A 25,304-nucleotide genomic window follows, 5' to 3' on the forward strand; every position below is an offset into this window, starting at 1 on the left:
CATGCATATAGCGGAAGACAATCGTTTATTTGTTAGCGTGGGGACCTCGGTACTCTCACGATTAATGTTGTTACTCCAACTGAATAGATAGCATAACTAGATCTTGATTCTCCAAATTGATTCGTTGCTCCATGGTGTAGTGCGGAACACTGACTCGGGCACACCGTATACACTCTTAAAAGGCCTAAAGCTTAAAGCTGTTGGCACTAAGGTCCCATCCATGGAGTTTACAAACTGCAATTGATTTTGGATGCCACGCCCATACAGTTCTCGGTGTGACTTTTGTCAACTGGTGATATTCGGCTCTCGGTATGATCACGCTAGTTTGCCCGTCCGCGCGTCCGAAATGCTCTACACGTTGAACGACGTGTCCTCACTTGTGGGTACGAAGGACGAATTGTGAAACACGGCACCCTTCAAACGTATAACCAGTCCCTCCGACGCGTGAAACTGCGTCCACACAAGAGTAGCTCGCGTCCCGCGCTCGTCCACCCACACCCGCTCGGACAGGGTGGCACGGCGAGAACATGCGCAGGCGCACTCTGGTCTCTGTCCTTAATGAACGCCGGTTGCAGTGCAGCACACAGGTCCCGACCCGTACGCTCTACTGTGGGTGACGTGGTAAGATCAAGACACGTCTGAGGATTTCGAAGCGACGTACTCACAAGCACCAATTGCGCGGCGATAGCGCATCTCAATTGGTAGAAGCTCTAGGCGAGATGCGATGGCGTAAGTCCATGTACTGACTTGACAATATCACCTCAACGAAGATGCAAAGGTATCGGGACACTTACTGTCTAGTAATGCAGTCTACCTTACGAAATGCCTCAAGCGGTATATTCCCTCCCGCGCAGCAGCCATGGTATCATATACCACGCGCTCAGGGGCAGTTTCATCCCTTCTCCGAAGACGCCATCGTAGTAGAGAACTACTTTGTCGGTGTCGAATACTCTCAAACACAGCGAAAGCGACCGCTGCAGTAGGGCGTTGATCTGGACTGTGAGCGGTCATCTTCTGTACAAGAGGCTCGAGAAATTCCAGATCAAGGTATGCCTGGAGATTAAAAGAGTTGGGAAACGCAACCGGCAGAGCCTTGTCACTCACCTGGAGAAACTCTTTCTTGTAGAGGTTTCCCAAAGTGAATATATCTACCTTAAAGGCATCATATGTAATCTCTGAGGAAAGTTCTGGCAATTCCTTGTCTCTCCCTTGCCTACCAAGAACGTATGGAGACTCTCCTTTTTTGATCAATGAGGAGATGCCGAAGTCGATGAAATAGTATCGGACGGAACAGTCTGAGCGAGATAACGGCGCCAACATGTGTATGCCATCCTGACTTGCCGCAATGCGAATAGGATGATGGCCATGAGGGTACAATGAACGAGCATCCATCATAATGTTTGCAGCCGCACAATCACTTGGTGTGAGATCAGTAATCTCCGAAATGAAGTAATGCAGAGTGCAGCTTACCGGTGCGCAACACCTTGGTCGTGTAGAAAGCAAAGGCCCTTCAAATAAAGTTAGGAAAGTCTGCAGCAATCTCCGAGGATGGATATTACTACCTCGAGCGTTTGTCTCATAAATTCAACCACTTCCCCAATGGCACCAAAACCAGGATCATTGAAGGGTCGCAAATACAGCATAATCAAGATGGCTGCTTTGGAGTCAATCGGATCAGGAAGAATGTCTACCATAGGAACGCAATGATTCGTGGGATCCAAACGAAGTTCTGGACGGGAGAGGAATCGAGCAATAGTAACTTCGCTCCCGTCTTTCTCCACGCTCTTCAGAGACACAAGCTCGCCGTCCGCTTTGCGAGTCGCATCAATTACATCGCGCCACTATTCGCACATCATGTGAAGAGTGGCCCACTACTGTAATTCATCGAGACACACCAGCAATGATATGGAATCCTCGCAGAAGGAAGGAGTGACATTCATCTCCAGCCACGACGGAGACCAGCCAGGCCTATAACGAGGTCTTAATTGATATCCATGCTCTTCCAGGTAGACCTGACGATCTCTCCAGAATATTTCATTCGGCAGAAGGGCATATAACCCTTCTGCGGTGGCCTTCGCGTAACCTTGGGCCTCATCTGGAGTGCAGAGTGTCCAAGACGGAAAATCTGAGACTGAGCATTTCATCAGGAGTTAGGAGTACCCGGTAGCAGTTAGTATGTTTTCAAAGAAACGACAGCGACAGAGACAGAGACAACCAATGGGGCTTGCCAGGATATGCATGGCACGTGTAAGTCTAGATAAGGAAACTTTGTACGTCACGGTAAGATAGACCCATCTCATTTTCGACTACTATGGTCACAGTGTTACATATCACGTGCCACTGCCAAATGTTGTCACACTTAGCCCGCGCCGCGTCCATTTTGGCAGGGGAGAAAACCAGTCCTGAGCAAACTACACCTTCCACATCAACTTTGAAAAAAAAAAGTCACGATCATATCATTAGAAACTGTCATTTGAACAATATGATCATAGCAGATTTTTAAATACAGTGCTGTGGAAGGCGTAGAAAGCCATTTTGTGCTGTTCACCAGCCAAGCGTGACAATTCAGGTCACGTGAAGTAGTCGAGAATGAGATGGGTCTATCTTATAAGCCCGTGGCACGGTGCGCCTTACACCCCTCTGCAGCGTGCTGGAAGACTGGAAACTTCAAGTATTTCAAGGGAGAAAAAAATGAGTGCATCGGCATTTCAGCACCTTCCTCCAGACTACCACCACTCACCTGCGCGTGAGCTCATCTCAATCCCGATTACGTGATACATTCTATCGCGTTCACTTCACCTCACGCGGAATTATATGACATGGCCTCTGCTTTTGATATTTTAGGCCTCGTCTTCGGCATACTGGGTTTCTTGTCCTCCGTTCCTGTGTTTTATGCGATTATACTGTCGCAGCTTCCATCGCAGAAGTTGAAGGAACTCGACGAAGTTTTACTCGAAACTGAGACCATGTGGCGGAGGTCTCTCAGGGAGGGTCTTTTTGCTGGGAAACCCTTCGAACGGAAGACGAGCCTTTCGCTTTATTCGTAAATATTTTTATCCCTGAATTTCGTGGAACTGATATATCACGGGCTACTTTTCTAGATTGCGCAATCAAACCGAGTCTCTCCGGCTTCAGGCACATTGTGCTACTTCACTCCTTCAAGAGTGCAAGGCAATGCTTAGGGGATTATCATGGAGTATTTCTTATGTGTGTATGGAATCCAAAGGTGCTCGAGCCGAAATTTCTGTAAGAGCTCTGAACCCTTGATATACTTCGCGATGCTGACCACACACGAGTCAGTCGACCACTGCCGAGGAAAGAAAACGGCTACAAGTTAAGGCCAAACTTGAAGAGTCCTTGCGAGAGACAGGTGGGTGTCCTTTTGGCTCATGTACCCTTACCTTTACCTGTGGCTAACTCAAGCAGCCCTAGCTCAGATTCAACCAGAAATGCCGATGGCTTCCGATACCTCCGACAAATATTCCAAGCAGCATCTGTATACAGATGAACATGCTGCAGACAAATTGTTCCTCTCGCCATCACCGACTTTTGGCAAGGCTTCAGCTACGTTGAAAATGGACAGTGACAAAACACCGTGGGAGGCCCGCGTCGTCACCTGGAACAGTCCGCACAGCACCACTACTTTCCCCACTCACTCTCATTTCCCGAGCGGTGCTGCGCCTTGCGCCCTTATTACTTCAACAGCGGCTGTATCTGCATGCACCAGTACAAGTGACAAAGTGACGCACCGACAGCGCAGCAAGACACACACCTCATCATCCCATACAGCGTCTTCTGAGAGTGTCGACGTCATTGCACCACAGAAGGTGACCCACCATCCGAGCAATGCGAATACTTCGATCTGCAGGTCGACCGCCTCACCTGGTGACTCACCTTTTTTTCTGTCTGAGCTATGTTGCCTTACCACATCGATGTGCACAGTAAGCCTTCCGTCTCCTGCAGCGCAGGGGGGAAAATTTGTCGTACCCCTGCCGTCATCCAACACCGCATTATTGCAACATTTCCATGAAGTCAAACAGGAAATGCTCACCAGAGGTCTAGCCTTCTACACCTGCACTTCCGTGAACGCCATCCGGATGGTACCTTGGAAGAAGCATTCTGCCAGTGCAAGATCGGGGGAGTGTGTTGCTGGTCGGAGCATTACGGATGCAGATATGCAAGTGTTATCATGCACCGAGGGCGACTGCGGTGTCGAAGCATTTAAGATCCGGGAATGTACAGACGAAGGATTGCTCTGCATCGTCGAGGCGCGAGATGTCTCCGGTTTGGTCTGACCTCCCTCAGTGAAAAGCTATGTCTTCCCTTCTTGCACTATGTACACCGCCCTTATCTATTGTCACTCGGAACGGTGAATGCGAGTTGTTTATCTAAGAATATGTACTGCCAGAATTTGCCATGTCTATGCACGTCAATTCCGTGTGGATTAACAATAGAATATTAGTAAGCTTGTAAGGAAGATGCGGGCATAGACGAGAACAAGAGTAGGTTGTACGGGCAAAAACCGTGAGGTTCTTCGACCAGAAACATCGGTCCGGACCTATGAGGGGGGAAAAGTCTGAGATGAGCTGAGATACCCAGTGACTAGGAGCCCCGCGACGCGTTTAAGCGAAGTCTTAGACTCCCCCATACTAGGAGACGGGCGAACGTACATACCTGGAAGCACTACCGAGGGGGCGGCATTGTGTAGTGCGTGAATGGCTCAAGAATCTAATAAAGTCGCAATATGCAGACCTTGTAGGGAACTCAAATAACAGGACAGAAGAGCTGGGCAACACAGCTAGAGTCCAGAAGTGAGTCACTCAATAATATTGAGGACAAAGTACTCTACTCACCTAGAGTCCAGAAGTGAGTCACTGAGGACTCAGAGTGGACTCTAGGGGGTTTATATCTACCTAGAGTGTGGCTATACAAACCTGTGAGTAACACAGGATTGTGGTTATGAACATAGGCAGGCATAGCTATGCATAGCTTCTACATAGCAGTGCATAGCGCAGCCTGATCAATAGGTATCTAGGTGTACAGCATCTTGCATTGCTTTGAGTCTAGACACTTAAGAGACTGATGGATTATCTAATCTAACACTCCCCCTTAATCCAACGAGTCTTCCCTCTTCAACAGAATGCAAGAGCTCCACATACCTCCCCCTGAACCCACTCATTCCACTACATCCCAATGTTCCTCGTCGCACGATTTAGACTTGAATGGATGTTCGGCTTCCATCTCGCTGTCACGCAGCATCATAGATGCAAGGTTGTCCAACTCATCGAACTGCTGAGTGGTGAAGTGCAGTGAGTGTCGCCGAATGTGAGCACGAGGTGGCATAGCCGGGTGAACAAGCATGTGATGAGTCAGTTGATTGGATGCCGGAATGGTAATGCGTTCCAATTCGATGTCGAGCGGGGGTGGTGCTGGCCAGATACGGGTGATGGCATAATAAAAAGAAAGAAGGAGAATGGCAGGGAAGAGCGCCCCTGCAGTAATAAGAAGGGCAATGGCGAAGGTTTTCATAGTGGTGGAAGGGGCAAAGAGATGATTTGAACCGCAGCAGTGAGAGTGGTATATGTGGCAGACAGATGATCCGAGAAAACACCGATCCGACAATGTCCGAGTTATATGCTCTATCCGGCAAGATTCGGGTTTTTGACGATTAGATCCTCAAGCCCATCATCTCACGGCAGTAGATAATCTTTGCCGCCGGCAAGGGCTTTGTCAAAATGTCCGCTATCATCTCTGCAGTAGGAATATATACTGGTGCAATTCGACCTGCCTCCACAGTGTCTCGAAGCCAGAAGAAGCGCAGATCCAAGTGCTTCATTCTGCCATGATGTTCTGGATTTTTAGAGACACTGATTGCAGACTGATTGTCCATGTAAAGTGTAGAGGCTTTAGACACTGTATACCCCAGTTCTGTGAGAAGATTACGCATCCAGAGGATTTCCTTTCCTGCTTCAACTGCAGCAATGTACTCGGCTTCTGTGGTGGATTGGGCAATAAGGGACTGAAGCTTGCTACTCCAGCTAATAGCACCTGTGCCCACTTTTACAAGGTAACCACCAGTGGAGCGACGGTTATCCCTCTCACCACCAAAGTCTGAGTCCGTGTAGGTTAGGAAGAACTCCTTTACATCACTGGGACCATAGTGCAGCCTTAAGTCCATTGTGCCCTTCAGATAGCGGAAGACATGCTTCACAGCAATCCAATGTGCAGGACCAGGATTGGCATTAAAACGCGCAAGACATCCAATGGCAAACATGATGTCTGGACGAGTGGTGATGGCCAAATACATCAGTGCCCCTACAGCACTGAGATAAGGCACTTTGTGCATATATTCTGCCTCTTCCTGTGTCTGAGGTGCAAGGGCCTTTGAAAGCTCTGCTCCAGGATTCATAGGAGTGCTGACAGACTTGCAGTCAGAGAGACCATAACGCTCCAGCATATCCACTATATACTGGCGCTGTGAGAGTGAAATGGTATGCTTTGCACGGTCTCTTTTAATGTCTATGCCCAGCAGAAACTGGGTAGATCCAAGGTCTCGGAGTTTAAAATATGACTTTAACTCCTTGACAGTGTCATCAAGTGCCTTCTTGGACTTTGAAGCAAGTGTCATATCGTCTATAAAGACTGGGACAATAATGCGCACATCTTCCCTAATGTACACATAGATGCTTCTGTCAGACTGAAGACGAGTGAAGCCCATTTTGGTGAGCACCTCATGAAGTTTCTTGTTCCACTGGCGTGCACCTTGCTTCAAGCCATAGAGTGACTTATTTAGCCTGCAGACCATTTCTGGACCACCCTGGTGAAACCCCTCAGGTTGTTGCATGTAGATCTCTTCCTCCAAGTCTCCATTTAGGAAGGCAGATGAGATATCCACAGAGTGAAGTTCTAGATCCTCTGCTGCAGCAAGAGCTAGAATAAGGCGCAATGCAGGTTGACGGAATGTGGGAGCAAAGACTTCTGTGTAGTCAAAGCCAGGGCGTTGACTGTGACCCTTGGCGACTAATCTGCCTTTATAGCGCTCTACAGAACCATCTGCATTGTGCTTCACCTTGAACACCCAGCCTGAGCCTATTGCCCTTTTGCCTGGTGGCAGTGGAACAATGTCCCATGTGTTATTGGCCATTAGAGACATAATCTCTTCATTGGCTGCTTGCTGCCACTTATCAGCATCAGGACTGCCCATAGCCTGTTTATAGGTCCGAGGGTCTGCTCCAGCAGATAGACCAGCAAACTGGACTTCAACAAAGTCAGCATCTGCATCTATCACATCCAACTCGTCCTCAGACTCTGCATCCTGCATAGGTGGTGGTGAAGTTCGCATTTTCCAGGTGGGCCTAATGTTGCGAGGTACCCGGCGCTGAGCAATTGGACGATGATCTATAGGTTCAAATGGAGGAGGAGTTGGAACTCTATGATGCTCTGAAGGATCTGGTGGTGGTGGAGTTACTGGATGCTCAGGTGCAGGTGGTGCAGGTGGTGCAGGTGGATCAGCTTCTGAAGCAACTGGACCGGGTATAGGATTTGGCACATGTGCACCATCTCCCCCTAAATCCTGTCCAGGTACAGGTGCTACAGGTAGAGGAATAATGTCTGCAGGTGGAAATGACATAGAGGGTGGAGGAGGAATATCAGGAGTGCATTTGAGGCCAGGGAAGTAGCGCTCATCAAAATCAGCACGTTCTGAGATTATAGTCTTTTTGGTGTCAGGATTGTAGAACTTCCACCCCTTGTATCCTGCAGGATAACCAATAAACACGCATTTCTGCATGTGTGGTCCCAGACCTATACGCTGATCCTTCTGCACATGCACATAGGCAGTACAGCCCCAAACACGAAGATGGCTGACATCTGGCTTCCGCTTGTACCACAGCTCATAGGGAGTTGCACCCTTTACCACTGCTGTAGGCAGACGGTTCCAGACATGCACCATAGATGCAATGCATTCTCCCCAGAAGGAAGGAGGCAGTTTAGACTCTGCTAGCATAGCAGTGATGTCATTGTCCATTGTGCGATTAGCTCGCTCTGCAACTCCATTCTGCTGTGGTCTATTGCGTGTGGTATGTCTGCGCTCAATCCCTGCCTCCTGAGTAAACTGTATAAAGGCATTGGACATGTACTCCCCACCCTTGTCATCCTGGACAGCCTTGATTTTTGCTTCAAGCAGATTTTCAGCATAAGCTTTATACTGCTTGAAAGCATCAAAGGCTTCACTCTTAGCCTTTAGCAATAGCACAACCCTGAATCGGCTGTAATCATCTATGAAGGTGATCCAGTACCGATATCCTGAGTGTGTACACACAGGCAGAGGTCCATGGACATCTGTGTGAATTAATTCTAGGGGTTTGGAGGCATGACTGTCCGATGTAGGGAAGGGATTGGCATGCATTTTACCGGCCAGACATGGTTCGCAAATGGGGTCAGGCTGCTGCTTTGAATCCAGCATAAGACCAGTCACTAGCTCCTCTCTAATCATCTTTTGGACATCGGCATAGTTGTGATGAGCAAAGCGACGATGCCAGAGATTTAAATCAAGAGGGACTGTGGTTATAGCCTGTGCAGACTCTGGAGCTGGTTGTACAGTTCCATCAAGAAAGGCAGTGTAGTTCTCTGTGATAGAGGCAACAAATAGAGTCTGACGAGAGTGAAGGAAGGTCATGAACTTGGACTCTATGTGAATTCTGAAGCCTTTCTGATGAACTAAATACAGACAAGAGAGGAGATTGTTCCTGAGCCTTGGGACATGCAGCACCCTAGTGAATTCCACAGGCCTGACTGCTTTCCCTGCAATCACTGGATTAAATACAACTGTTCCCACCCCAGCAGACATGACAATGGTGTTATCAGCGAGTTTGATTGGAATGACCAAAGGCTTGTAATTTCTAAGCCAGTGGTGATGAGGTGTCATATGAGAAGTGGCGCCTGTGTCTGCATTCCAGTTAAAGTCAGCATCAAGCTGAAGTGGGTCAGAGAGACTTGCTTTGCCAGCAGACTCTGTGACAGTGGTAGGGTCAACCTGAGTGGTATTCTGGGTGGCAGCAGCAGTAGCATTTGCCTTGTTTCCACACTTAGAGCGGCGCTCTTTGTGATTTTCCTTGGCTTTCTTTGAAGCATTCTGGAAAGCATAGCAATTGGACTGTGTGTGTCCTTTACCCTCACAAAAATCGCAGGTGAGCTGTGAGGAGGAAGCAGTGGTGAGTGCTTGATCTGCTTTGGGAGAGGAAGTGGTGCGATGACGACGATTGATTTCCTCTGTGACAAAAGCCTGGGTGACAACATCTTTGCTCAGGATATCACGCTGAAGTAGCGCAGAGGTAAAAGCGCCATATTCCTCCACAGGAAGAGCACGAATCATAGCCATGGAGGTTAACTCTTCATCCAGCTTTGTCAGATTAAAGTCATTAGGGCGAAGGTCTTTAACACGCTGCATGGCAGCATTGACCTTATTGACAAGCCCTTGAAGTGATTCCTCTGGTTGCTTTCTGATGGAGAAGACATCATCATAAGCATTGAAACGCGCTCCAGGTTTCTTCTGCAGATGAACAGCTGCAAGCTGTTCCCACATTTTGATAGGGTCATCCACCACACCAGCAAAGTGAGTGCGCTGATCTGGTTCCACCATCAAATAGATTTGACCAGCTGCTTTCTCTGCATTGGCCTCCCAAGTGTCTAGCTTGGTTTGCTCAGCTGCTGTAGGTGATCCAGAGAGCTTTGGCTGTGGAAGCTTGCCATTGACAAGTCTCCAAAGGTTTGCAAAGCGCAACCAGGCAGCCATTTCACCGCTCCAAGTAGGGTAATTGGAGTCATTGAGCTTGGCAAAGTTGGGAGTGTGGGTAGAGGTGGAAGACATGATGTGGAAAGGGGTAAAGGGTTGTGTGTGATTATGTCTGGTGCTTGAAAAAGTGCAGGATAGTCCTCAGGAGTGTGTGCAGGAAAGGAGGTATAGTAATTGTAACCAGTAAGTATTTACTAAACACCCAGTTGTACAACCACTCAGGTCACTGGGATGATTACCAGGATGTTCCTAAGAAGGTCAAAGGCTGGCCCACTGAAGTGCACAGACCCAACAGTTGGTGTCTTTGTAAATAAAGGGTATGCAGCACACTATAAGGACAAGAAAGGCACAGAAAAGTGACCAAGACAAAGCAACAGCAAAGGGGCTAGAGCGCGGGGCTCATAACCTAATAAAGTCGCAATATGCAGACCTTGTAGGGAACTCAAATAACAGGACAGAAGAGCTGGGCAACACAGCTAGAGTCCAGAAGTGAGTCACTCAATAATATTGAGGACAAAGTACTCTACTCACCTAGAGTCCAGAAGTGAGTCACTGAGGACTCAGAGTGGACTCTAGGGGGTTTATATCTACCTAGAGTGTGGCTATACAAACCTGTGAGTAACACAGGATTGTGGTTATGAACATAGGCAGGCATAGCTATGCATAGCTTCTACATAGCAGTGCATAGCGCAGCCTGATCAATAGGTATCTAGGTGTACAGCATCTTGCATTGCTTTGAGTCTAGACACTTAAGAGACTGATGGATTATCTAATCTAACAGAATCGGGGTGCCTTGTAGGTATGGAGCCATCACTACTGCATGCTGGCGCAGATATAGCCTAAAGCTTTCCCCATTCCATCTGCCGATGGATTTGACGACTTCGAATGGGACTCCCCTGAGTAGATACTCTAAGGTAGCACCAATCCGAATCCCATGTCCCTTGAGTGAAGGAACATTGAGAATCGCGGCCGCAGCCTCGAGCCGTTTCATAAAGTCAGTCCGCGTTAGAGGTCTGTTGCCTCGTTGATATCGCCGAGCAAATAGTGGACCTCCTAGGGGTGGGTCATTCACTGCGAAGTGATTAGCGAGAGCAGCTGCTGGGTCTGCCAGGCCATCCTGTTGTGCCCAATACACATCTTCACCATCCTGTGGAGAACACTTGGTTCGTGGCAAATGGAAGACGGTGACGCGAAGCCCGTGCCTGTCTTCACCAAGACGAATGTTGGAGCGTTTGACATGGATTGTGGTGTTGAAGGCACCGAGAGTAGGTAGGGTGAATTCACCCAGCCATGCTGCACAGAAGAACGTTGTCGTCAAGCATGCATAGACAGCAGCGTCAAGTGGTAGGGAGAGGTCCATGGTCGAGCGCAGAGCAATGATGAAGTCAATGGTGAATGGAAGCCGCTTTGGGCGCTTTGACGTTGGCGGTGCGAGAATGACGGCGCCATCAAGCACTGCCTTCATCTCTGTATGGTTCATTTCCCAGGGCTGTCCGTGGAGGGTGTGCCACGCCTTTACTGCGAAGAAATAGTTCGCGAGTGTCTTCCCTGAGTATGAACCCGCGCAACTTGACACGAATGTGAGCATCAGTATGGAGCTTGCTGGGCAGCGTTGCGACTCTGGAATGTTACGTTGATCACAGAAGATGTGGAAGAGCAGCAATCCAGCTCCGTAAGTCTCACGTGTCCCTTCTGCCCAAGATACTGTGATTACCGACAATATCCGTTCAAGGTCTGCCTCTGAGAGGTTAAGGTGCTGTCCACAACGGTCTCGTGTTGAACGAGTGTCCAATGGTTGCCAAAGCCGGAGACGATCGCGCGCGAGGCAATGTGGACGGAGTGCGGAAGGGGCTGGAACCAATCCTTCACGATATGCACGAGGTCTACCATTTGGCGTTGTGACAGCGGGCAAGACAGCTGCGAAACGTGAGTTCCTGCTAGTCATCCCATCTGCAGCTATGCTTGAACTGCTCCTCCTGGCGTCGGTCTGCATCAAACTGCTCCTGCGCACGAGTCTGCTTGAGAGCGAGATCAATGCACTTTGCGGTGGCTGCCGGATAGTGCCCCTCTCTGTGGAGGCGAAGTTCGGTGGTGGTGTAGGGCTGCGTTGCGTCAATCATGAACCGGTCAAGCCCATGCGGGAGCTCAATTGGGGGAAGGAGAAGGTCTCCAGGAGGATAGATCCCTCTCGATGGTGCATCAGCGGGATTTGAGCTGCTGGGAACATATGCTGCATAGATGGACTCGGAGTTACCTGACTGTTCCAAGTGTTCATGCAAGCGTTTGAAGACAGTGTTGACGGAGCTGTTTCGGCTCCTACCGTTCCACCAGCCTTCAATGACAACTCGGTTGTCACCGTAGATCCTAAGGTTGCGACGAGTACATTGAGTCCGGGTGATTGCGAGGACACATAATTCGAAGCCAATGGCTTCGGCCCAAGCAATCTCTCTTTTTCCATCAAGGGTTTGCCAGCCGGGTATGAGCCGCTATGCCCTCCATTGCCCATTGATGACAATGGCAATCCCGATGCCAGAGCTTGCATCCGAGAATGCTCCGAGGTCAGTGAGCTGTACGGGCCCTGGAATTGGTCTTGTGAGCACGGCTGATTGGAGAAGGGTACTCCACCATTGGAGATCTGCACTGATGCCTTTAACGGGGGAATAGTGCACGAATGGACGATCATGGCATGTCCCGAGCATGGTCTCCAGTGTGGTGAGGTAAGCCCGTCCCCTTGGTACCACCAGGCAGGCGTGGAGAAGTTTCCCGTAGATCTTCTGGACATCATTGAGTGTGTGCATCGTCTGTTCTTGCCAGTCGTGGATAGCTCGGAGATATTTCTCTTTCTTCTCCGTCGAAAGGCTGACAGTGATGTGTTCCAGGTCCCATACCAAACCGGTGAAGACTGCTGTTGTTGCAAATGGTACGTCCTTACTGCATTCCCACGGAATACCCAACTCCTTGGACAGCTCATTGATGTCCGCAAAATTGTATGTATACTTTGCATCATCTTCTGATCTGGGTGATTGTGCTGACAGGTCGCGACATGGGAATGTGCAATCTTCATCAAACTCTTCGAGCGTGCCATCCTCGAAGCGCCGTCCACCGTACCATATTCGTCCTCCATTGTGATGTCTTCCCCACTGTGACAGCCCGGTGTGCCAAATCTGACGTTGCTGATTGTACCATGCAAGGTGTTCACACAGAACGCGGACGAATAAGTGATCATCGACCCATTTTGATAAAGGTGACATGCCATGAGATCTAAATAGATCAGTGCCAGCATCTGCGAGATAGCCATATACGCCTGACGATGGGGAGACACCAAAACATGTGCAAGTATCAAGGCATAGTTCACGCTTGTTCGTCCGTACCACACTTCCCGGCCATTGACTATAGTGGAGTGGTATTGTACGATAAGCTTTGGCAACATCTCGCATTGCAGCCTGAGAGCCCGGCGGTAGACGACGAATGAGTAGGCATATAGCATTAAAGGTTCCCCAAGTGCTTGGAAATAGATCTGAGTCAATGGTGGAGTTAATGGACGGATTGGGAAAACGAAGGGATGGCGTGTGAGGGAATGAGTAATTCTGTACAATGCGAAACCGGCCAGGCTGGCCAGGCTTTGGGATGATGGATAAGGGCGATGATTGGAAGGGTCCAATGAGGTGCTCAAGATCTGTACGGGAGAATGGTCCAATGTACCTGCCTTTGGCGATCTCGGCATTAACGATCTTAAGGAACTCCGGAGCAAATGTGACGATCGATTCCTTATTTGGAGGGTCTTGAGTACGAGTGATTTGAGGAATGTTGATCCTGAAACCAACTCGTAACCCGTCCGGTAGGTTCTTGTATCGTCCGAGAAGTCCTGCTGTGCATAGTTGACTCTCCCACGCATTTGCATTGTACGGTGTAAGGGCTCTATGCTTTCTCTGCTCGAGGACATTGCTGAGCGCCATGTGTGTTCTGGCCACACCCTGAACAGATGTGACAATTGTCGTGTCTGGTGGCAGTGCATCCTTGGACCCGCTGCCAGTCGTGGCAGAGCGGTCGACCACCATCTCGGAGTGAGAGCGCCTTGTTGATTCTCTGTGAGATTGTGGGGTACGTTTTGTTCCAGATGACGATCTCATTGCATTCCACAATCTTGTGTGGGTGACGTCCGAGACAAACGGCACAAGCGGAGTACCCGTTCCCACTTGCGCCCGCCTGAAAATGTGGCTTTCTGGCTGGGTAAGGCTGCGTAGATGGTCTCACCATGTTATCAGACGTGGATGATCCATTATATGTCTCTGAGCCACGTGAACTGGCTGGACGGCTCCGCGGAGTGTTAGGGGCCGCAACGGCTCCAGATGTGTATCCTGCCATCCGTTGGTCTGCCTATGGAAGATTGAAAAACATGTCGGAGGATTGCAGGGGAGCATTTGTTTGGCATGGAGCAAACGGAGGCATGCATGGAGCAAAATGGAGGCATGCATGGAGCAAAGAAAGGCATGCATGGAGCAAAGGAAGGCATGCGTGGAGCAAACAGAGGTATGGATGGAGCACGCAGGCATGCATGGAGCAAACAGTGGAGCGGAGGAGGATCAGATTGCAGCATGTGATGAACAAATTAGCAGTGTAGGCCATTCAGTCATTCAAGGAGGCGTACGAGGAGAAGATATGAAAGAATTGTTTTTTGGTCAGTATTTCAGATGTGAATGCAATTTTGTCGACACGGTACGCACACGAAAATCTCTCTCATTATCCTTCAGGTTCCGTGCTTCCCAGTAGACGCGTTCTTTGACCTTTCGCATGATCTCATCATTGATCCGCGAGATGTTCCATGCACCTTGCGGTGATGGTATCGCAAGGTGCCATGCCTTCCGTTGTTCAGCTTGATAAACAAGGAGAGTCTTCTGGTCCAGAGGATCACGAGAGGAGCGAAGCTCGTGGATCTGCAAGTTTCCCCAGAATTTTGCCAGCATTGCCACTCGATCCTCAGGCCAGCTGGCCTCTTCCATAGCGCGAATCATGCGAGGGGCTGCCTGACAGAAATCCTCCCATGTGAGATCCTTATCTTCGGTGACGCCGCGAGAGTCTCGGGCAGAGGCTGCCGGAACCCAAGATGTCGTGCCGTTTGGATTCTGCAGTAGGATCATTGCTTCATCATCGATTGTGCTCGAGCCGCTCAGCGCCTCGTCTAGGCCCTTATTGGTGTAGTAGTGCATCTCGGTGTAGAGGCCTTTCTTCATCTTTCGAACTGCATAGGTTGCCGGGAGAATCGGTGCTATCGTCGGAGCATCTCTGTCTGGAATGAGTAGGTACTTCTCCTTGTTCTTCTTTAGCTCTTCCTTGTGGGATAGCTCTTCCTCCTGTCTCAAGGTGTCTAATCGTTGTACCTCTGCTTCTTCTGCCAGTCTGATCTGATCGGCGACATCAGTTGCATCGTCGTTCACCTGCTGCTCCCATGCTGCCTTGTCTGCATCATTCCCGGCCTTCCATATGTTCTTAAGAAGCTGAACAGCTTCATCCTCAGTGGTATTGGCATTGATCAAGGGAGCGCGAGTCACTGCATACGTCGCGGAAGCATAATCTGGGCATTCTGCCACTGTGGGGTTGACAAGAATTCGAGCCATTCTTTAAAGAGTGTATTCTGTAGAAGCGAGTGTCTAGATTCAAATGAAAAAGAGAGCTCCATTGCGCGAGAACTACGTGTACTTCTCAGCAGTTAGCCGTGTAACGAGCGACAGTTGTGGTAGGAAGACGAGAGCACTCAGCCACAACTGCCTAATCCGTGCGTAGACTAAATTCTGCGCTCCCGCTCGTTCCTCGTGCTCTCATAGAATACGACATGCGCTACATTACTTCACGCCCAGTCTATAACAAAAATAACTTCGGTTGCAGAACTTAAGCACACTAACTCACACCCTCACAGCAACAACATGCACACAGCATGCGATGATAGCCATGCACGTCCAAAACGCATGTCGAAGTTATGGACGGTGCCGATAGCTGGAGTGGACCCCGACGAACGCGTAGTAGCTTCGGCGACAGATCAGCGGTTCGGTGCCACAGGATAGGCGCACGTCTACCTTGCCAGGCGGTGCACGCGCTCGTTGACCTAGAACGAGGCTGAGCAGTGCTCGTACATAATAATGGAGAAAACGTACAAGGAGCTAAAGATTTTGGCTCCCCCAGGACTGACAATGTATCAGTCGCTGGTAGGAGGGGTTAAGCCAGTAGGAATCCCCTACATAGGTCAATACCTAGAATAGCCTCGAGAGAATGATACTGTATTTGACATTGAGCGCGAGTATGCAAAAACATCCAGAAGACCCAAGGAGAACGCGAGCGGAGGCAGACTTGGTGCGCAAAATTGGGATTGAGCAGTGAAACGTCCTCATGCAGCTAAAATACATTGCACGAGATTTACGTTGCATTAGTGCCCTGCTCAACGAGGGCTAGAATCTGGTGAGGCCAACTCGATGAACATACTTGTGCCTTGGCCAATCCGACTTTTTCGCGTGCGGTATCGCGACTAGGAGAAGTCTACCGGATATTCGTCTATGTGCCGGGAGTCAGAAGTTATCATATCACAAAGTACAAATCAGCTTAGGGATCGGGGTACTGCAAGATGCGAGAGAGCAGGGAATGTAACAGCTACAATATATCACTCACCTGAGCATTCCGCAAGACAGTTCTCCGCCAACCAGTGCAACAGGACAACTAACCCCCACTCCAGGGGACCAAAGTCGATACGACATTGAAAACTATGGTGTACACTTTCCGCCGCAGTATCAACAAGTATCACAACCGAAGCTGGAGGACAGTTGTCATCACAGGTATGGCGAGATTACAGGCAGAGTGCCGTTGGCGTGGGCGAGCGAAGGAAGGATTGAAGGTTAAGATCCTGGTTTTCGCATGGCCCTGGCAGCGTATATCGCCCGTCTTCTGTTTCATTAAAATATCCAGAAAATAACGCACCTCAATTCATTTTTTCAAGTGCTTTGCTAAATATTGTTTTGATTCGCCCGAGGTGCGACACAAGCGGCGCAACAGATCAGGTGCCACAAGAAAGACCAGAATGCGGTGTATATTCGCAAACGTGGGTAGGGCCGCATACATGAACATTAGTACTTGCAAGGATCTTTACGAGGAATTACGTTGATGATTGCGTTGGCGTACTTTCTGGAAAAGTTAGAGTCCAAAAGAGGCGTTCATAGACGAAGACACGTACGTCTCTTACACAAATCCCAGCAGCCGTCATGATGCACGGCCGATGACAATCCAAGAAAATCCCGGAAGATTGAATCACGCTTTTCTACTGTCATTATGACAACTAAAAGGTCCACCTTCCTTCGGGAGTATACACAGGATAACTGTGGGCGCACACGCTTGTATCTCAGTGGATGGAGTGTAGCGTTGAGCGCTGCCGCAATATTTGCGGGTAGCGTTGCAGAGTCACGCCAGCGCGTGATCGTGACAGACGCGAGACGCACTGAGAGTGGCGCCCACGGCGACGTGCTCATGGCAAGTTCAGTTCGGCTGCAGGGTACAACCTCGACCGGGTAAGTTCGATTGGTGTTCGAACCTTTTGCATGCAGCCGATGACGTGTGCTCAAGTTTAAACTCGTCCAAGACACTCCAGCGCTCCGCTTCCTTAGGCTAAGCTCGACTACTGCAGATATCTGATTGAGCTGGTGCGGACACAGCCGCTGTTCCGCCATCAACCCTCCTACGCTTTTTAAAAGCATCGTGCCAATACTGCTTCAGTGCTTGCGCCTCGATTATCTTCACCTGTACTTGGTCTCTTCCAGCGGTTCAGCCGCTCAAGTTTACTCACATCGAACTCTGTTTCCATTTCTCTGGCTTTGTGCTAGTCAGCTCGATGCTCTCTCCCTTAATCTCACTCCCTTAATCTCACTTGCGGCATCATGGGGTTCGTGTGCTGTCTTCATTGAATTGCAGTAGGGCAGCGGGGTCACCGACACGAGATGAGACGCATACGTGCCAGTGCAGGACCCCTCTTTGGACACTAACGTGTGAGGTGAGCTATAAGTCAACTTGCGTGAATCAAGTGAATAGGGAACTCCCAGCTCGTCCGTGTAGGCATTGTGAGTTGGGACCGACAACTGATTTACGCTGTCTCCGAAGAAGTGAATCAGACCCATATTTTCGACCCGGAGTTCACAGAGTTTCTCCCGCAGTGCGACGTCTGGGGTCCGATCTCCTTGGATGTCCTCTTTTCGACGCATGAGCGCCGGGGATCCGCCATACTGCATGAACGCATGGCCCGCTGTGCGCCACAGCAGTATTGAATGCTTGGGAGCCTATCCATGGTAAGTAGTCCCTGCATTTTGTATTGGTCCACATGAAAACGTCGGAAGCTGATGACGTGCTGGCTCGCAGTGGATTTCCAGCAGGGCGCATCAGTCATACTATGCCTGACCGTTCAGTCGGCGCACCCTCCTAATCGGCGGTCACACATGTGTCACCCATAGTACAACACCCCAAAAGGCAGGAGCCCTGCTAAAGTCCATCACGGCAGGAGGTCGAGGGTGACTTGAGCGTGACGCATACCAAAAGGATGGACTCAACCAATATTCATCCATTCACCGTCGTTCAAGCTCGAAAAGGGTACAAATATACTATGTAGGATACCTATGAGGTAGTTAAACAAACGGAGCAAAGTGGACGGAGGTATAGCAAGGCGCCGATTAGGGGGGTGCGCCGACTGAACGGTCAGGCATAGTATGGCCTATCCCAACTAGAATGCACGTCGGCACTCCAATGACGCAAGACGAAAACTCAAAACTCTCTCAGCCTGCATTTGGTGAAATCGACGCATGCGACGTAGACTCAGAGGATAATGATTTGTACCGTTATACTCAGGCAAGAAGGACACTAGCTGACGCCCATTCCTGCGATGGTGTGTGGTGCGTCTCTGTTTGACTCCAGATGCTTGGTTTTCAGTCATCGGCCTTGGTATTAGTACCGGGAGTCTTCCTTTGAATCCAGGTGCATGCCCTTCACGTACCCACGTTCCGACTTCCACCTCGTGTTTGCCTCTCCAGCAAGATGCTTTTGTGGGGAAGAAACTGAACATGAATCTCTCACGCTCTCCGCACTTCCCGCGGAGACTCCTCGTAGCAATCGCAGCATGATCTACCATCAGTCGACAGATCTATCAAATCCTGGAGTTTGCGAATGAATGTAGATGGGTCGATTGAAAGATGTAGGCGTTACGGTCCTTTTACTATTACACTAACAAGTGACTTCTATGCATTGTTCTCAGTGATACTTTACCTACTCAAGGCTTCCGTCAGGTCGTCCCTCGTTCTCCGCCCTCTATCGCCGTATCAACTTCGATCGGACGGCAACGGTCACCTACAACAACCCTCGAGTCCCCTCATCCAGCTGCAGCGCTGAAAGTACTCAGCCAGAGTCCACTGTACGTAGTCGATCTCGCTCAAATCTCCAATTCTTACGTCGCTTTTTGTGCATTAGATGCCCGGTAGCGACGCACGAAAGGTTTCGACGTTGTCCAAACAGAGGGAGCCCCCCTTTGAGGGCATGTAGTATGTTTATTCTGATCTTCGATTTTCGCAAATTCACTGAACATGCTGAACTTTCGACATCCAAACCCATTTTGTTGGTCGCAGGGGTCAGCACGCCGCGCTGAGTTTCGGCCTTGTCTCGCTTTGGCTGTAGGAAGATCTGGATACGATTGTTGCGCGGTGTCAGGAGATCGATCACGATCTCATCTCATTGCAGCTCAAACATTGTCCTCACGAGTAAACAAGTCCGGTCCAGGCGAGTGAGACGCACGCATTGAAGAGCGTGCATGTTGCATGCTAAGGTCCACCTGGAAGCAATTCGATCATTATGGTGCATCTTTGTCGCCTGGTCTTGCAGGCTCATTCGTGCGGGTCTACTACACGTGCGATAGTGATATCTTGTATCCTCAATGCTCTCTGAAGACTGTGCAACGGTGGACGGTCTCGATATGTTCTTATTCACCAAGCGAATGCGTTCCGATCGGAACTGTTGTACCAGAATTGAGGCTGCACGCATGCAGCGCCTCTTTGGTACGTTCTGAATCGCTCAGTCCTACGTGCCGTACTCTTCTCAATCATGCGCCGTCATTAGTTCTCTTGGTGCAAATGTTTTATTTCTCGCTGCGAATGAGCGACAATGAATTGCTAAATTCTTTACTCTCTGCGCAAGAAAGGACAAATTGCTACCTCTATGAGTGAGAGCAGTCATATGCGACGCGTTTCGCGGCATATTCGATATCTGTAACTATCTCTGATACTGTTCTCCTGATTTTGAAGATGTTATGCGCTGAATTGATCGCCATGCGTGCAGTATAATGGATGTCTCGCCGCTGTGATTCAGGCGGGGCATCTGATCAGCTCGCAGGCCACCTAGGTGCGGGAGTAGAAACGTGATGCCCACACCAGATGGAAGTTGATCAAATAATACTGATCGACGTCCTCGTGTCGCTGGGCCAAGATGTTGCGAAGATGTGGAATACAAAGTCTGCTCTGCCGCTCGACCGCAGCCCCTCATGTCATACACATAACAGGGATAGCCGCGCATTGACAGTAAATCGGACGCAGATTGTTGTATCAGCCATCGAAATGAGTGGGAGATGTCGTACGTACGTGCATAAAGTAGCCAATGTTGTTTCAGGTCAGGCGCCTTAATGTGCGTATGCGGAAGTAGAATTTTGAATTGAAGCCGTTCCGCAAGAGAGCGCGCTATGTTGAGAAGCAAAGCATATCGAGTAACATCGTATCTTCACATAAAAATTCAGAAGTTTTGTGGGACTCGAGGTTATGTTACTGTACAGGTGACGCAAGTGCGCGAGAATGAGCTGCTGCATGCAGAGCCTTGTGGTACATGGGAGGGATCTGGGGCATTGCATCCAGTGGATAAGGCAAGGTCCGCGAGGATTCAGTTTGAAGGAGTTCCTGAGGCACGCCATTGCAGCAGTAAGGACATGGAGAGACGGCGATTGGAAGAGCGAAGAGCTTACTAGAATGCCATACAGCGGTAATACATGAAGGTACGGGTGGAAAGACTTGCATATACGGCGCATTTGCAGAATCTTGTCCGAGTCGACCGGCGGTGAATATTCGTATAGGCCTCGGAGTCCGGACTATGCAGTTGAAGCCTGCTCTGAAGGCGGTCATACCCATAGAGAAAGAACCTACAGTACTTACTTATAGATCTCCCGACGGTTGTCCCAAAGGATTGTCTCGGAAGTGAGGTGTGTGACTTCAGACTGGTATTGACTGTGAGATCTTTCCAGTAGTCAATCATGGTCGTCTGTGCAATACTATCACCGACTGGCATTCCTCACATTGACGGAGGTGACAGTAATCCCCCCTGCCATTCTCCGCCCCTGCGAGGCGTGTAGGCAACACATGCGGATCTACGTAGTCCTAGGTTGTTCTGTCGTGTCATGGTGTACTTTCGTTGGCGTACCGTATAGGGTCAGGTGTGGGATAATGGTGCTGAAGGTATCTTTGAAGATCTAAGGAGACGGGTGAGTGGTGAGCTCAACCGGTGCGGGTCTTTGATTTATAGCAGTACTTGATATCGATGCCTCGTACCTCGTTGAACGGGAGACCTCCATAAAAGGCATGTATTCGATGGCTCTCTCAGGGCAGCCTGTCCTGCGACGACGCGACGAGGTTTTCCGCGCCAAGTATGATCTCGGTTACTGAGGAAGCATTGATCTTCGTACGTCGCCGCTGTACCTCCTCCTAGTTCCACGCCAACTTCGGACGTTCACAGCTCACCAACGTCGGGCGTTTTTTCGTCAGCCTCCTCCCGACGGTACGTACATTGATCCTGCCCACCACAATTTGACCGCTGAGCCTCCGATGAAATAGCAAGCCACCCAAGCTTTCAAGACTGGTCGTGTTAACACCAGTATCGCCACCGGCGCAGAGACAGAAGAGCATATCTAGTAGCGCGAAAGATCAAAACTTCATGACGCACTGCATGATGCGTCGCAACCCTTTCTCAACTTCCGCTTCTCCCGCGGTGCTCAAACTTGGCGACTAGCGTTTGTGCGTTTTCAATGTCCTTTTCATTTTCCGGCTCAGGCGGGCTAACTGACGTGCCCCAATTCCTCTCTCAATCTTGTCCTGCGCCTCTCTGACCGGATGCTCCCTTCAGGGTGTGCTGGATGGTGATCCGACATTGAAGACTCGCTGTCGCGCTCGCCGTGCGATGCCCGACTGGCGATCGCATTCGAGAAACTCAACGTTCGAGTATTCGGAGTCCTCCTGACCTCGAAGCATGCTTATATTCGCATGTTAGCAGATCTCCGACCTGTCGAGCACCCGTCCGTGGTTACCAACGTACGACACTTTGGCGCTCCTACCAACAACACTCCTACACAGCCGAAGTTCTCGTTGGTCATCTCAAAATCAAATCATCTTCCCAAGGCTGTCTCTCCGGATCGGGGTCTTCACGCGTCTGTATACTCCTTGCTCGACCGCGTGTCTACATCCCAGCCTAAGTAGCAAAAAGTGCCATTCTCCGCGTGGGCGTGAGTACCTGTCGTGCCGAGCTGCCCGCTGCCAAGGGCGCTTTGCAGTGTGTATAAACAAGTATTGTCTTCAGCGACGATCGTTCGAGCTCGCGAGGTAAGTTCTTCGCAGTGATAAAGACCCGTACAATTTTTGATCTTGTATTAGAGAACTACACAGGATGTATCGTGCCGCAGGATCGGCACACTGTGGCGTTTCGCTGCTTCCCCAGTCAAGCGGACACGTTGTGAGTTGGTTTTTTTCTCGTATCATGGGCTCAATATTGACTTACCTCCTGGTCAGGATTTCTGTGCGGTAACGGCAGTATTGCGCGAATATTTACGTCGCGACTCGGGATTCCGCGCTTGGCGTCTTCCCTCCACATTGTCTGTGCATCCTTTCCTGTCACTGCGCACCAATACGACTGCGCTCAAGCTCAAGCTCCGCTGTGCTGTGACCAGTGCGAGTTTCGGGGCTTCAGAAGTGACGGTAACACAGAAATATTCCGATATCGCCCAATACTTCTGAGTATATGGCCTCGCCATACCCCTCAGCAAAAACACTGTGGTACGCCGAGGTGAACTTTCTTTAGTACTTGTGATCAGGGATGTCGCCATCTCCATTCTGCATATTTTTCGCCCGTGGAAGTTCTCCTGACCATATTGCTCAGCAAGGCATTGTCCACCGGTGCGTGCTGTCGGCAAGTATGCGATACCGTCATTTTATCGCACGACCGACTTCGTGTATACATATCTCTGTATGTGTACATTCAATGCAATCAGAATTTCAGATCTACAAACCGCGCACTCGGCCACTATCTAAGTACAAACTGTTTGCAATCCGGTACGCGCAGCCCACGTCTTTCGCGACACTCGTATGCCTGTAAAATTACAAAGGAAGAAAAACAACGTCGAGAGTAGAGTCGATAATGGGTGGTTGGCCACCGCCGAGAAATGCCGTCGCCGGAGCTCTTAGTTGATTCGCCGGGGTCCTACCTTATCGGGCCACGTGCACGTGCCAGTAGTCAGGACGCTGTCACAGTCACGGTTGCCTTCTAAACGTCTTTAGGCCTCCGTAACGACTTGCTCTCGCTTTCTGAACTTGATGTTTGATAACTGTGCTTTCTGGCTGTGGGCGTTCGCCAACATGATCATTACTACTGGATTTGCTTGGAGCGGCGTTACCGTTCATAAGTTGAGGTATGCATTAAGTATGTTCCGCCCCGACCATTTCACACATAATTCACTTCTGCACCAGGTTTGACCTGTTACAAAACTGGATTGCTACGGGGTTCAATTATAGTAGAAGACGTGGATCACTCAGCTTATACCCTGGAGGCCTGTGTGCCCAAAACACGCCGGACGACGGTAGTGCCACAGACTCAATATATCCGTATTATAACCGGGTTTGTCACCGCAGCATCATGCTCCAAGCACTGGATGTATCTCCTACCTCTGTCGACAAATCTAGTCTGGCCAAGCCACAAAAATTCTGGATCAACGGGGCAGAACCTATCCATTCTGGAGACTGCGAACAAGCGGATAAGGACTCGATCGGAAAGCCTGCGCCAGTCATTGACGAGGCCTGCACAATTGCGGCTCCTACCACATCCGTGGGAGGAGTGAAACTTGCGATGGAGAAAACCATGATGCAAGACTTCAGGAAAGCCCGCAGGCGACGAGTGCCTCGCTTACTGGTACCGCGTAAACTCATATGTATCGATCAACTAGAAGGTGAAGAGTTCATAAGTGCATGGTTAGACTGCTGTCGTGGTGGGTCATTCGTCTGTGCGTGCCTATGTGCAACTCACCGCTCTGCCTTGTCAGATCATTTCCAGCGCTGGTCGAAAGGCGTGCAGCTCGGCCATGTCTACCTGCAGAACCTGGTGTATGATTCTGCTTCAAAGCGCGGTCTTTTCATCGATCTCGATGTCTGTGTCGACGTCACACACTCTCCAGAGTCTCCCTCGCCCAATGGTATCGGAACCCATAATTTCAGGGCACTAGATCTATTCTATCGCAACCGTGGGATGGCCCGGATGGGTACTCGCCACTACCACCACCATCTCGAATCATTCATATGGATGCTTCCTTTCGTTCTTCTGCAGGGCAGCGAGGATCACAACCAGATTGCCATGCTAAATGAATGGAAGTCCACTGTTGTCATTGAATGCTTGTCTGAGAGGCAGTACTTCTTGCTGCACTGTGACCTAACGAGATACAAGACAAAACCTGCTAATGAGGGTGCATGGAAGAAAGCTTGTGCCGTATTGCTTTGGTTGCGGAAGTACCACGGTGAAGAGGGTTGGCTTGCCTCGTCGACGAAGCAGGCGGACATACTTCTCGGCGAGGTAGAAGGGCTTGTAACCACTGGTCCTTATGATCTCGCATAACAAGTCTCTGGGGCGTTATTTTGTACCTCTGTCACTGTGTCCTGCACACCTGTTTGTATCGAGCGCGTCGTGGAACAGTCGGACGATTTGGAAGTATACACGTCAGTCGGACTTATTTAAGTTTCGCAACATTTATCGATCACACTTCAGGTCGTTCGTTGAGACATGCGGTGGTGTTCTCGAAATTCTACTGCAAACTAGGGATGATATATGCAAATTTAATGGCACAAGAAAGTAATCAGTCACGACAAAACAACTTTAACAACGCGTCGATGCATAACTGTCGATTCATATTCCGTGACATACAACATGCGTGACTTCTCGCGTCTGTCACAATCACACTCCCCCAATTTGAATAAGCGCCCAACCTCGCCCAGGATTGTTGCATGTACGCCTTGCTGGGCGCGGTGAGTCCTTCAGCTTATGTGCTTCGGTGCCTATCAAGCCATTGAAGCATATGCATGAACGGGCATCCTCCAACGAGCCAGGAATTTTTTAGATGGTGATCAGCGAGAGTTTGTGTCCCCGTACTTCGTGGTGTACGTATCACCTATGCTTGCCAAAACATGTTGCATCCCGGTTTTTTTTATTC

The 25,304-nt window shown here is 49.8% G+C and overlaps 10 protein-coding genes across 10 annotated transcripts; 4 read left to right on the top strand and 6 right to left on the bottom strand.

The window, feature by feature from the left end:
* Window positions 1-810: 810 nt before the first annotated feature.
* SCP_0201210 (predicted protein) lies at window positions 811-2,144 on the bottom strand (the record flags this gene model as incomplete). The annotated part of the gene is made up of 5 exons (XM_027754036.1): window positions 811-1,053; window positions 1,105-1,417; window positions 1,471-1,508; window positions 1,563-1,841; window positions 1,896-2,144. The coding sequence occupies 5 exons, from the start codon at window positions 2,142-2,144 to the stop codon at window positions 811-813; spliced, it is 1,122 nt and encodes a 373-aa protein (XP_027609837.1).
* Window positions 2,145-2,819: 675 nt separating this feature from the next.
* On the top strand, window positions 2,820-4,295 carry SCP_0201220 (hypothetical protein; the record flags this gene model as incomplete). The annotated part of the gene is made up of 5 exons (XM_027754037.1): window positions 2,820-3,043; window positions 3,102-3,246; window positions 3,301-3,370; window positions 3,433-3,885; window positions 3,943-4,295. 5 exons carry the CDS (start codon window positions 2,820-2,822, stop codon window positions 4,293-4,295), a joined length of 1,245 nt encoding a protein of 414 aa, XP_027609838.1.
* An 880-nt stretch (window positions 4,296-5,175) lies between these two features.
* SCP_0201230 (hypothetical protein) lies at window positions 5,176-5,529 on the bottom strand (the record flags this gene model as incomplete). The annotated part of the gene is made up of 1 exon (XM_027754038.1): window positions 5,176-5,529. One exon carries the CDS (start codon window positions 5,527-5,529, stop codon window positions 5,176-5,178), a length of 354 nt encoding a protein of 117 aa, XP_027609839.1.
* Window positions 5,530-5,668: 139 nt separating this feature from the next.
* SCP_0201240 (predicted protein) lies at window positions 5,669-9,868 on the bottom strand (the record flags this gene model as incomplete). The annotated part of the gene is made up of 1 exon (XM_027754039.1): window positions 5,669-9,868. The coding sequence occupies one exon, from the start codon at window positions 9,866-9,868 to the stop codon at window positions 5,669-5,671; it is 4,200 nt and encodes a 1,399-aa protein (XP_027609840.1).
* Window positions 9,869-10,562: 694 nt separating this feature from the next.
* On the bottom strand, window positions 10,563-11,381 carry SCP_0201250 (hypothetical protein; the record flags this gene model as incomplete). Its single annotated transcript, XM_027754040.1, has 1 exon — window positions 10,563-11,381. The coding sequence occupies one exon, from the start codon at window positions 11,379-11,381 to the stop codon at window positions 10,563-10,565; it is 819 nt and encodes a 272-aa protein (XP_027609841.1).
* Window positions 11,382-11,751: 370 nt separating this feature from the next.
* Window positions 11,752-12,006, top strand: SCP_0201260 (hypothetical protein; the record flags this gene model as incomplete). Its single annotated transcript, XM_027754041.1, has 1 exon — window positions 11,752-12,006. The coding sequence occupies one exon, from the start codon at window positions 11,752-11,754 to the stop codon at window positions 12,004-12,006; it is 255 nt and encodes an 84-aa protein (XP_027609842.1).
* Window positions 12,007-12,279: 273 nt separating this feature from the next.
* On the bottom strand, window positions 12,280-13,851 carry SCP_0201270 (hypothetical protein; the record flags this gene model as incomplete). The annotated part of the gene is made up of 1 exon (XM_027754042.1): window positions 12,280-13,851. The coding sequence occupies one exon, from the start codon at window positions 13,849-13,851 to the stop codon at window positions 12,280-12,282; it is 1,572 nt and encodes a 523-aa protein (XP_027609843.1).
* A 621-nt stretch (window positions 13,852-14,472) lies between these two features.
* On the bottom strand, window positions 14,473-15,408 carry SCP_0201280 (hypothetical protein; the record flags this gene model as incomplete). The annotated part of the gene is made up of 1 exon (XM_027754043.1): window positions 14,473-15,408. One exon carries the CDS (start codon window positions 15,406-15,408, stop codon window positions 14,473-14,475), a length of 936 nt encoding a protein of 311 aa, XP_027609844.1.
* Window positions 15,409-21,490: 6,082 nt separating this feature from the next.
* Window positions 21,491-21,753, top strand: SCP_0201290 (hypothetical protein; the record flags this gene model as incomplete). Its single annotated transcript, XM_027754044.1, has 3 exons — window positions 21,491-21,523; window positions 21,578-21,619; window positions 21,676-21,753. 3 exons carry the CDS (start codon window positions 21,491-21,493, stop codon window positions 21,751-21,753), a joined length of 153 nt encoding a protein of 50 aa, XP_027609845.1.
* A 1,671-nt stretch (window positions 21,754-23,424) lies between these two features.
* SCP_0201300 (hypothetical protein) lies at window positions 23,425-24,712 on the top strand (the record flags this gene model as incomplete). Its single annotated transcript, XM_027754045.1, has 3 exons — window positions 23,425-23,519; window positions 23,578-24,092; window positions 24,147-24,712. The coding sequence occupies 3 exons, from the start codon at window positions 23,425-23,427 to the stop codon at window positions 24,710-24,712; spliced, it is 1,176 nt and encodes a 391-aa protein (XP_027609846.1).
* Between the last annotated feature and the right edge of the window lie 592 nt (window positions 24,713-25,304).

The sequence above is a fragment of the Sparassis crispa genome (assembly GCF_003851025.1).
Source record: "Sparassis crispa DNA, contig_000001F, whole genome shotgun sequence".
NCBI classification, from domain to species: domain Eukaryota; kingdom Fungi; phylum Basidiomycota; class Agaricomycetes; order Polyporales; family Sparassidaceae; genus Sparassis; species Sparassis crispa.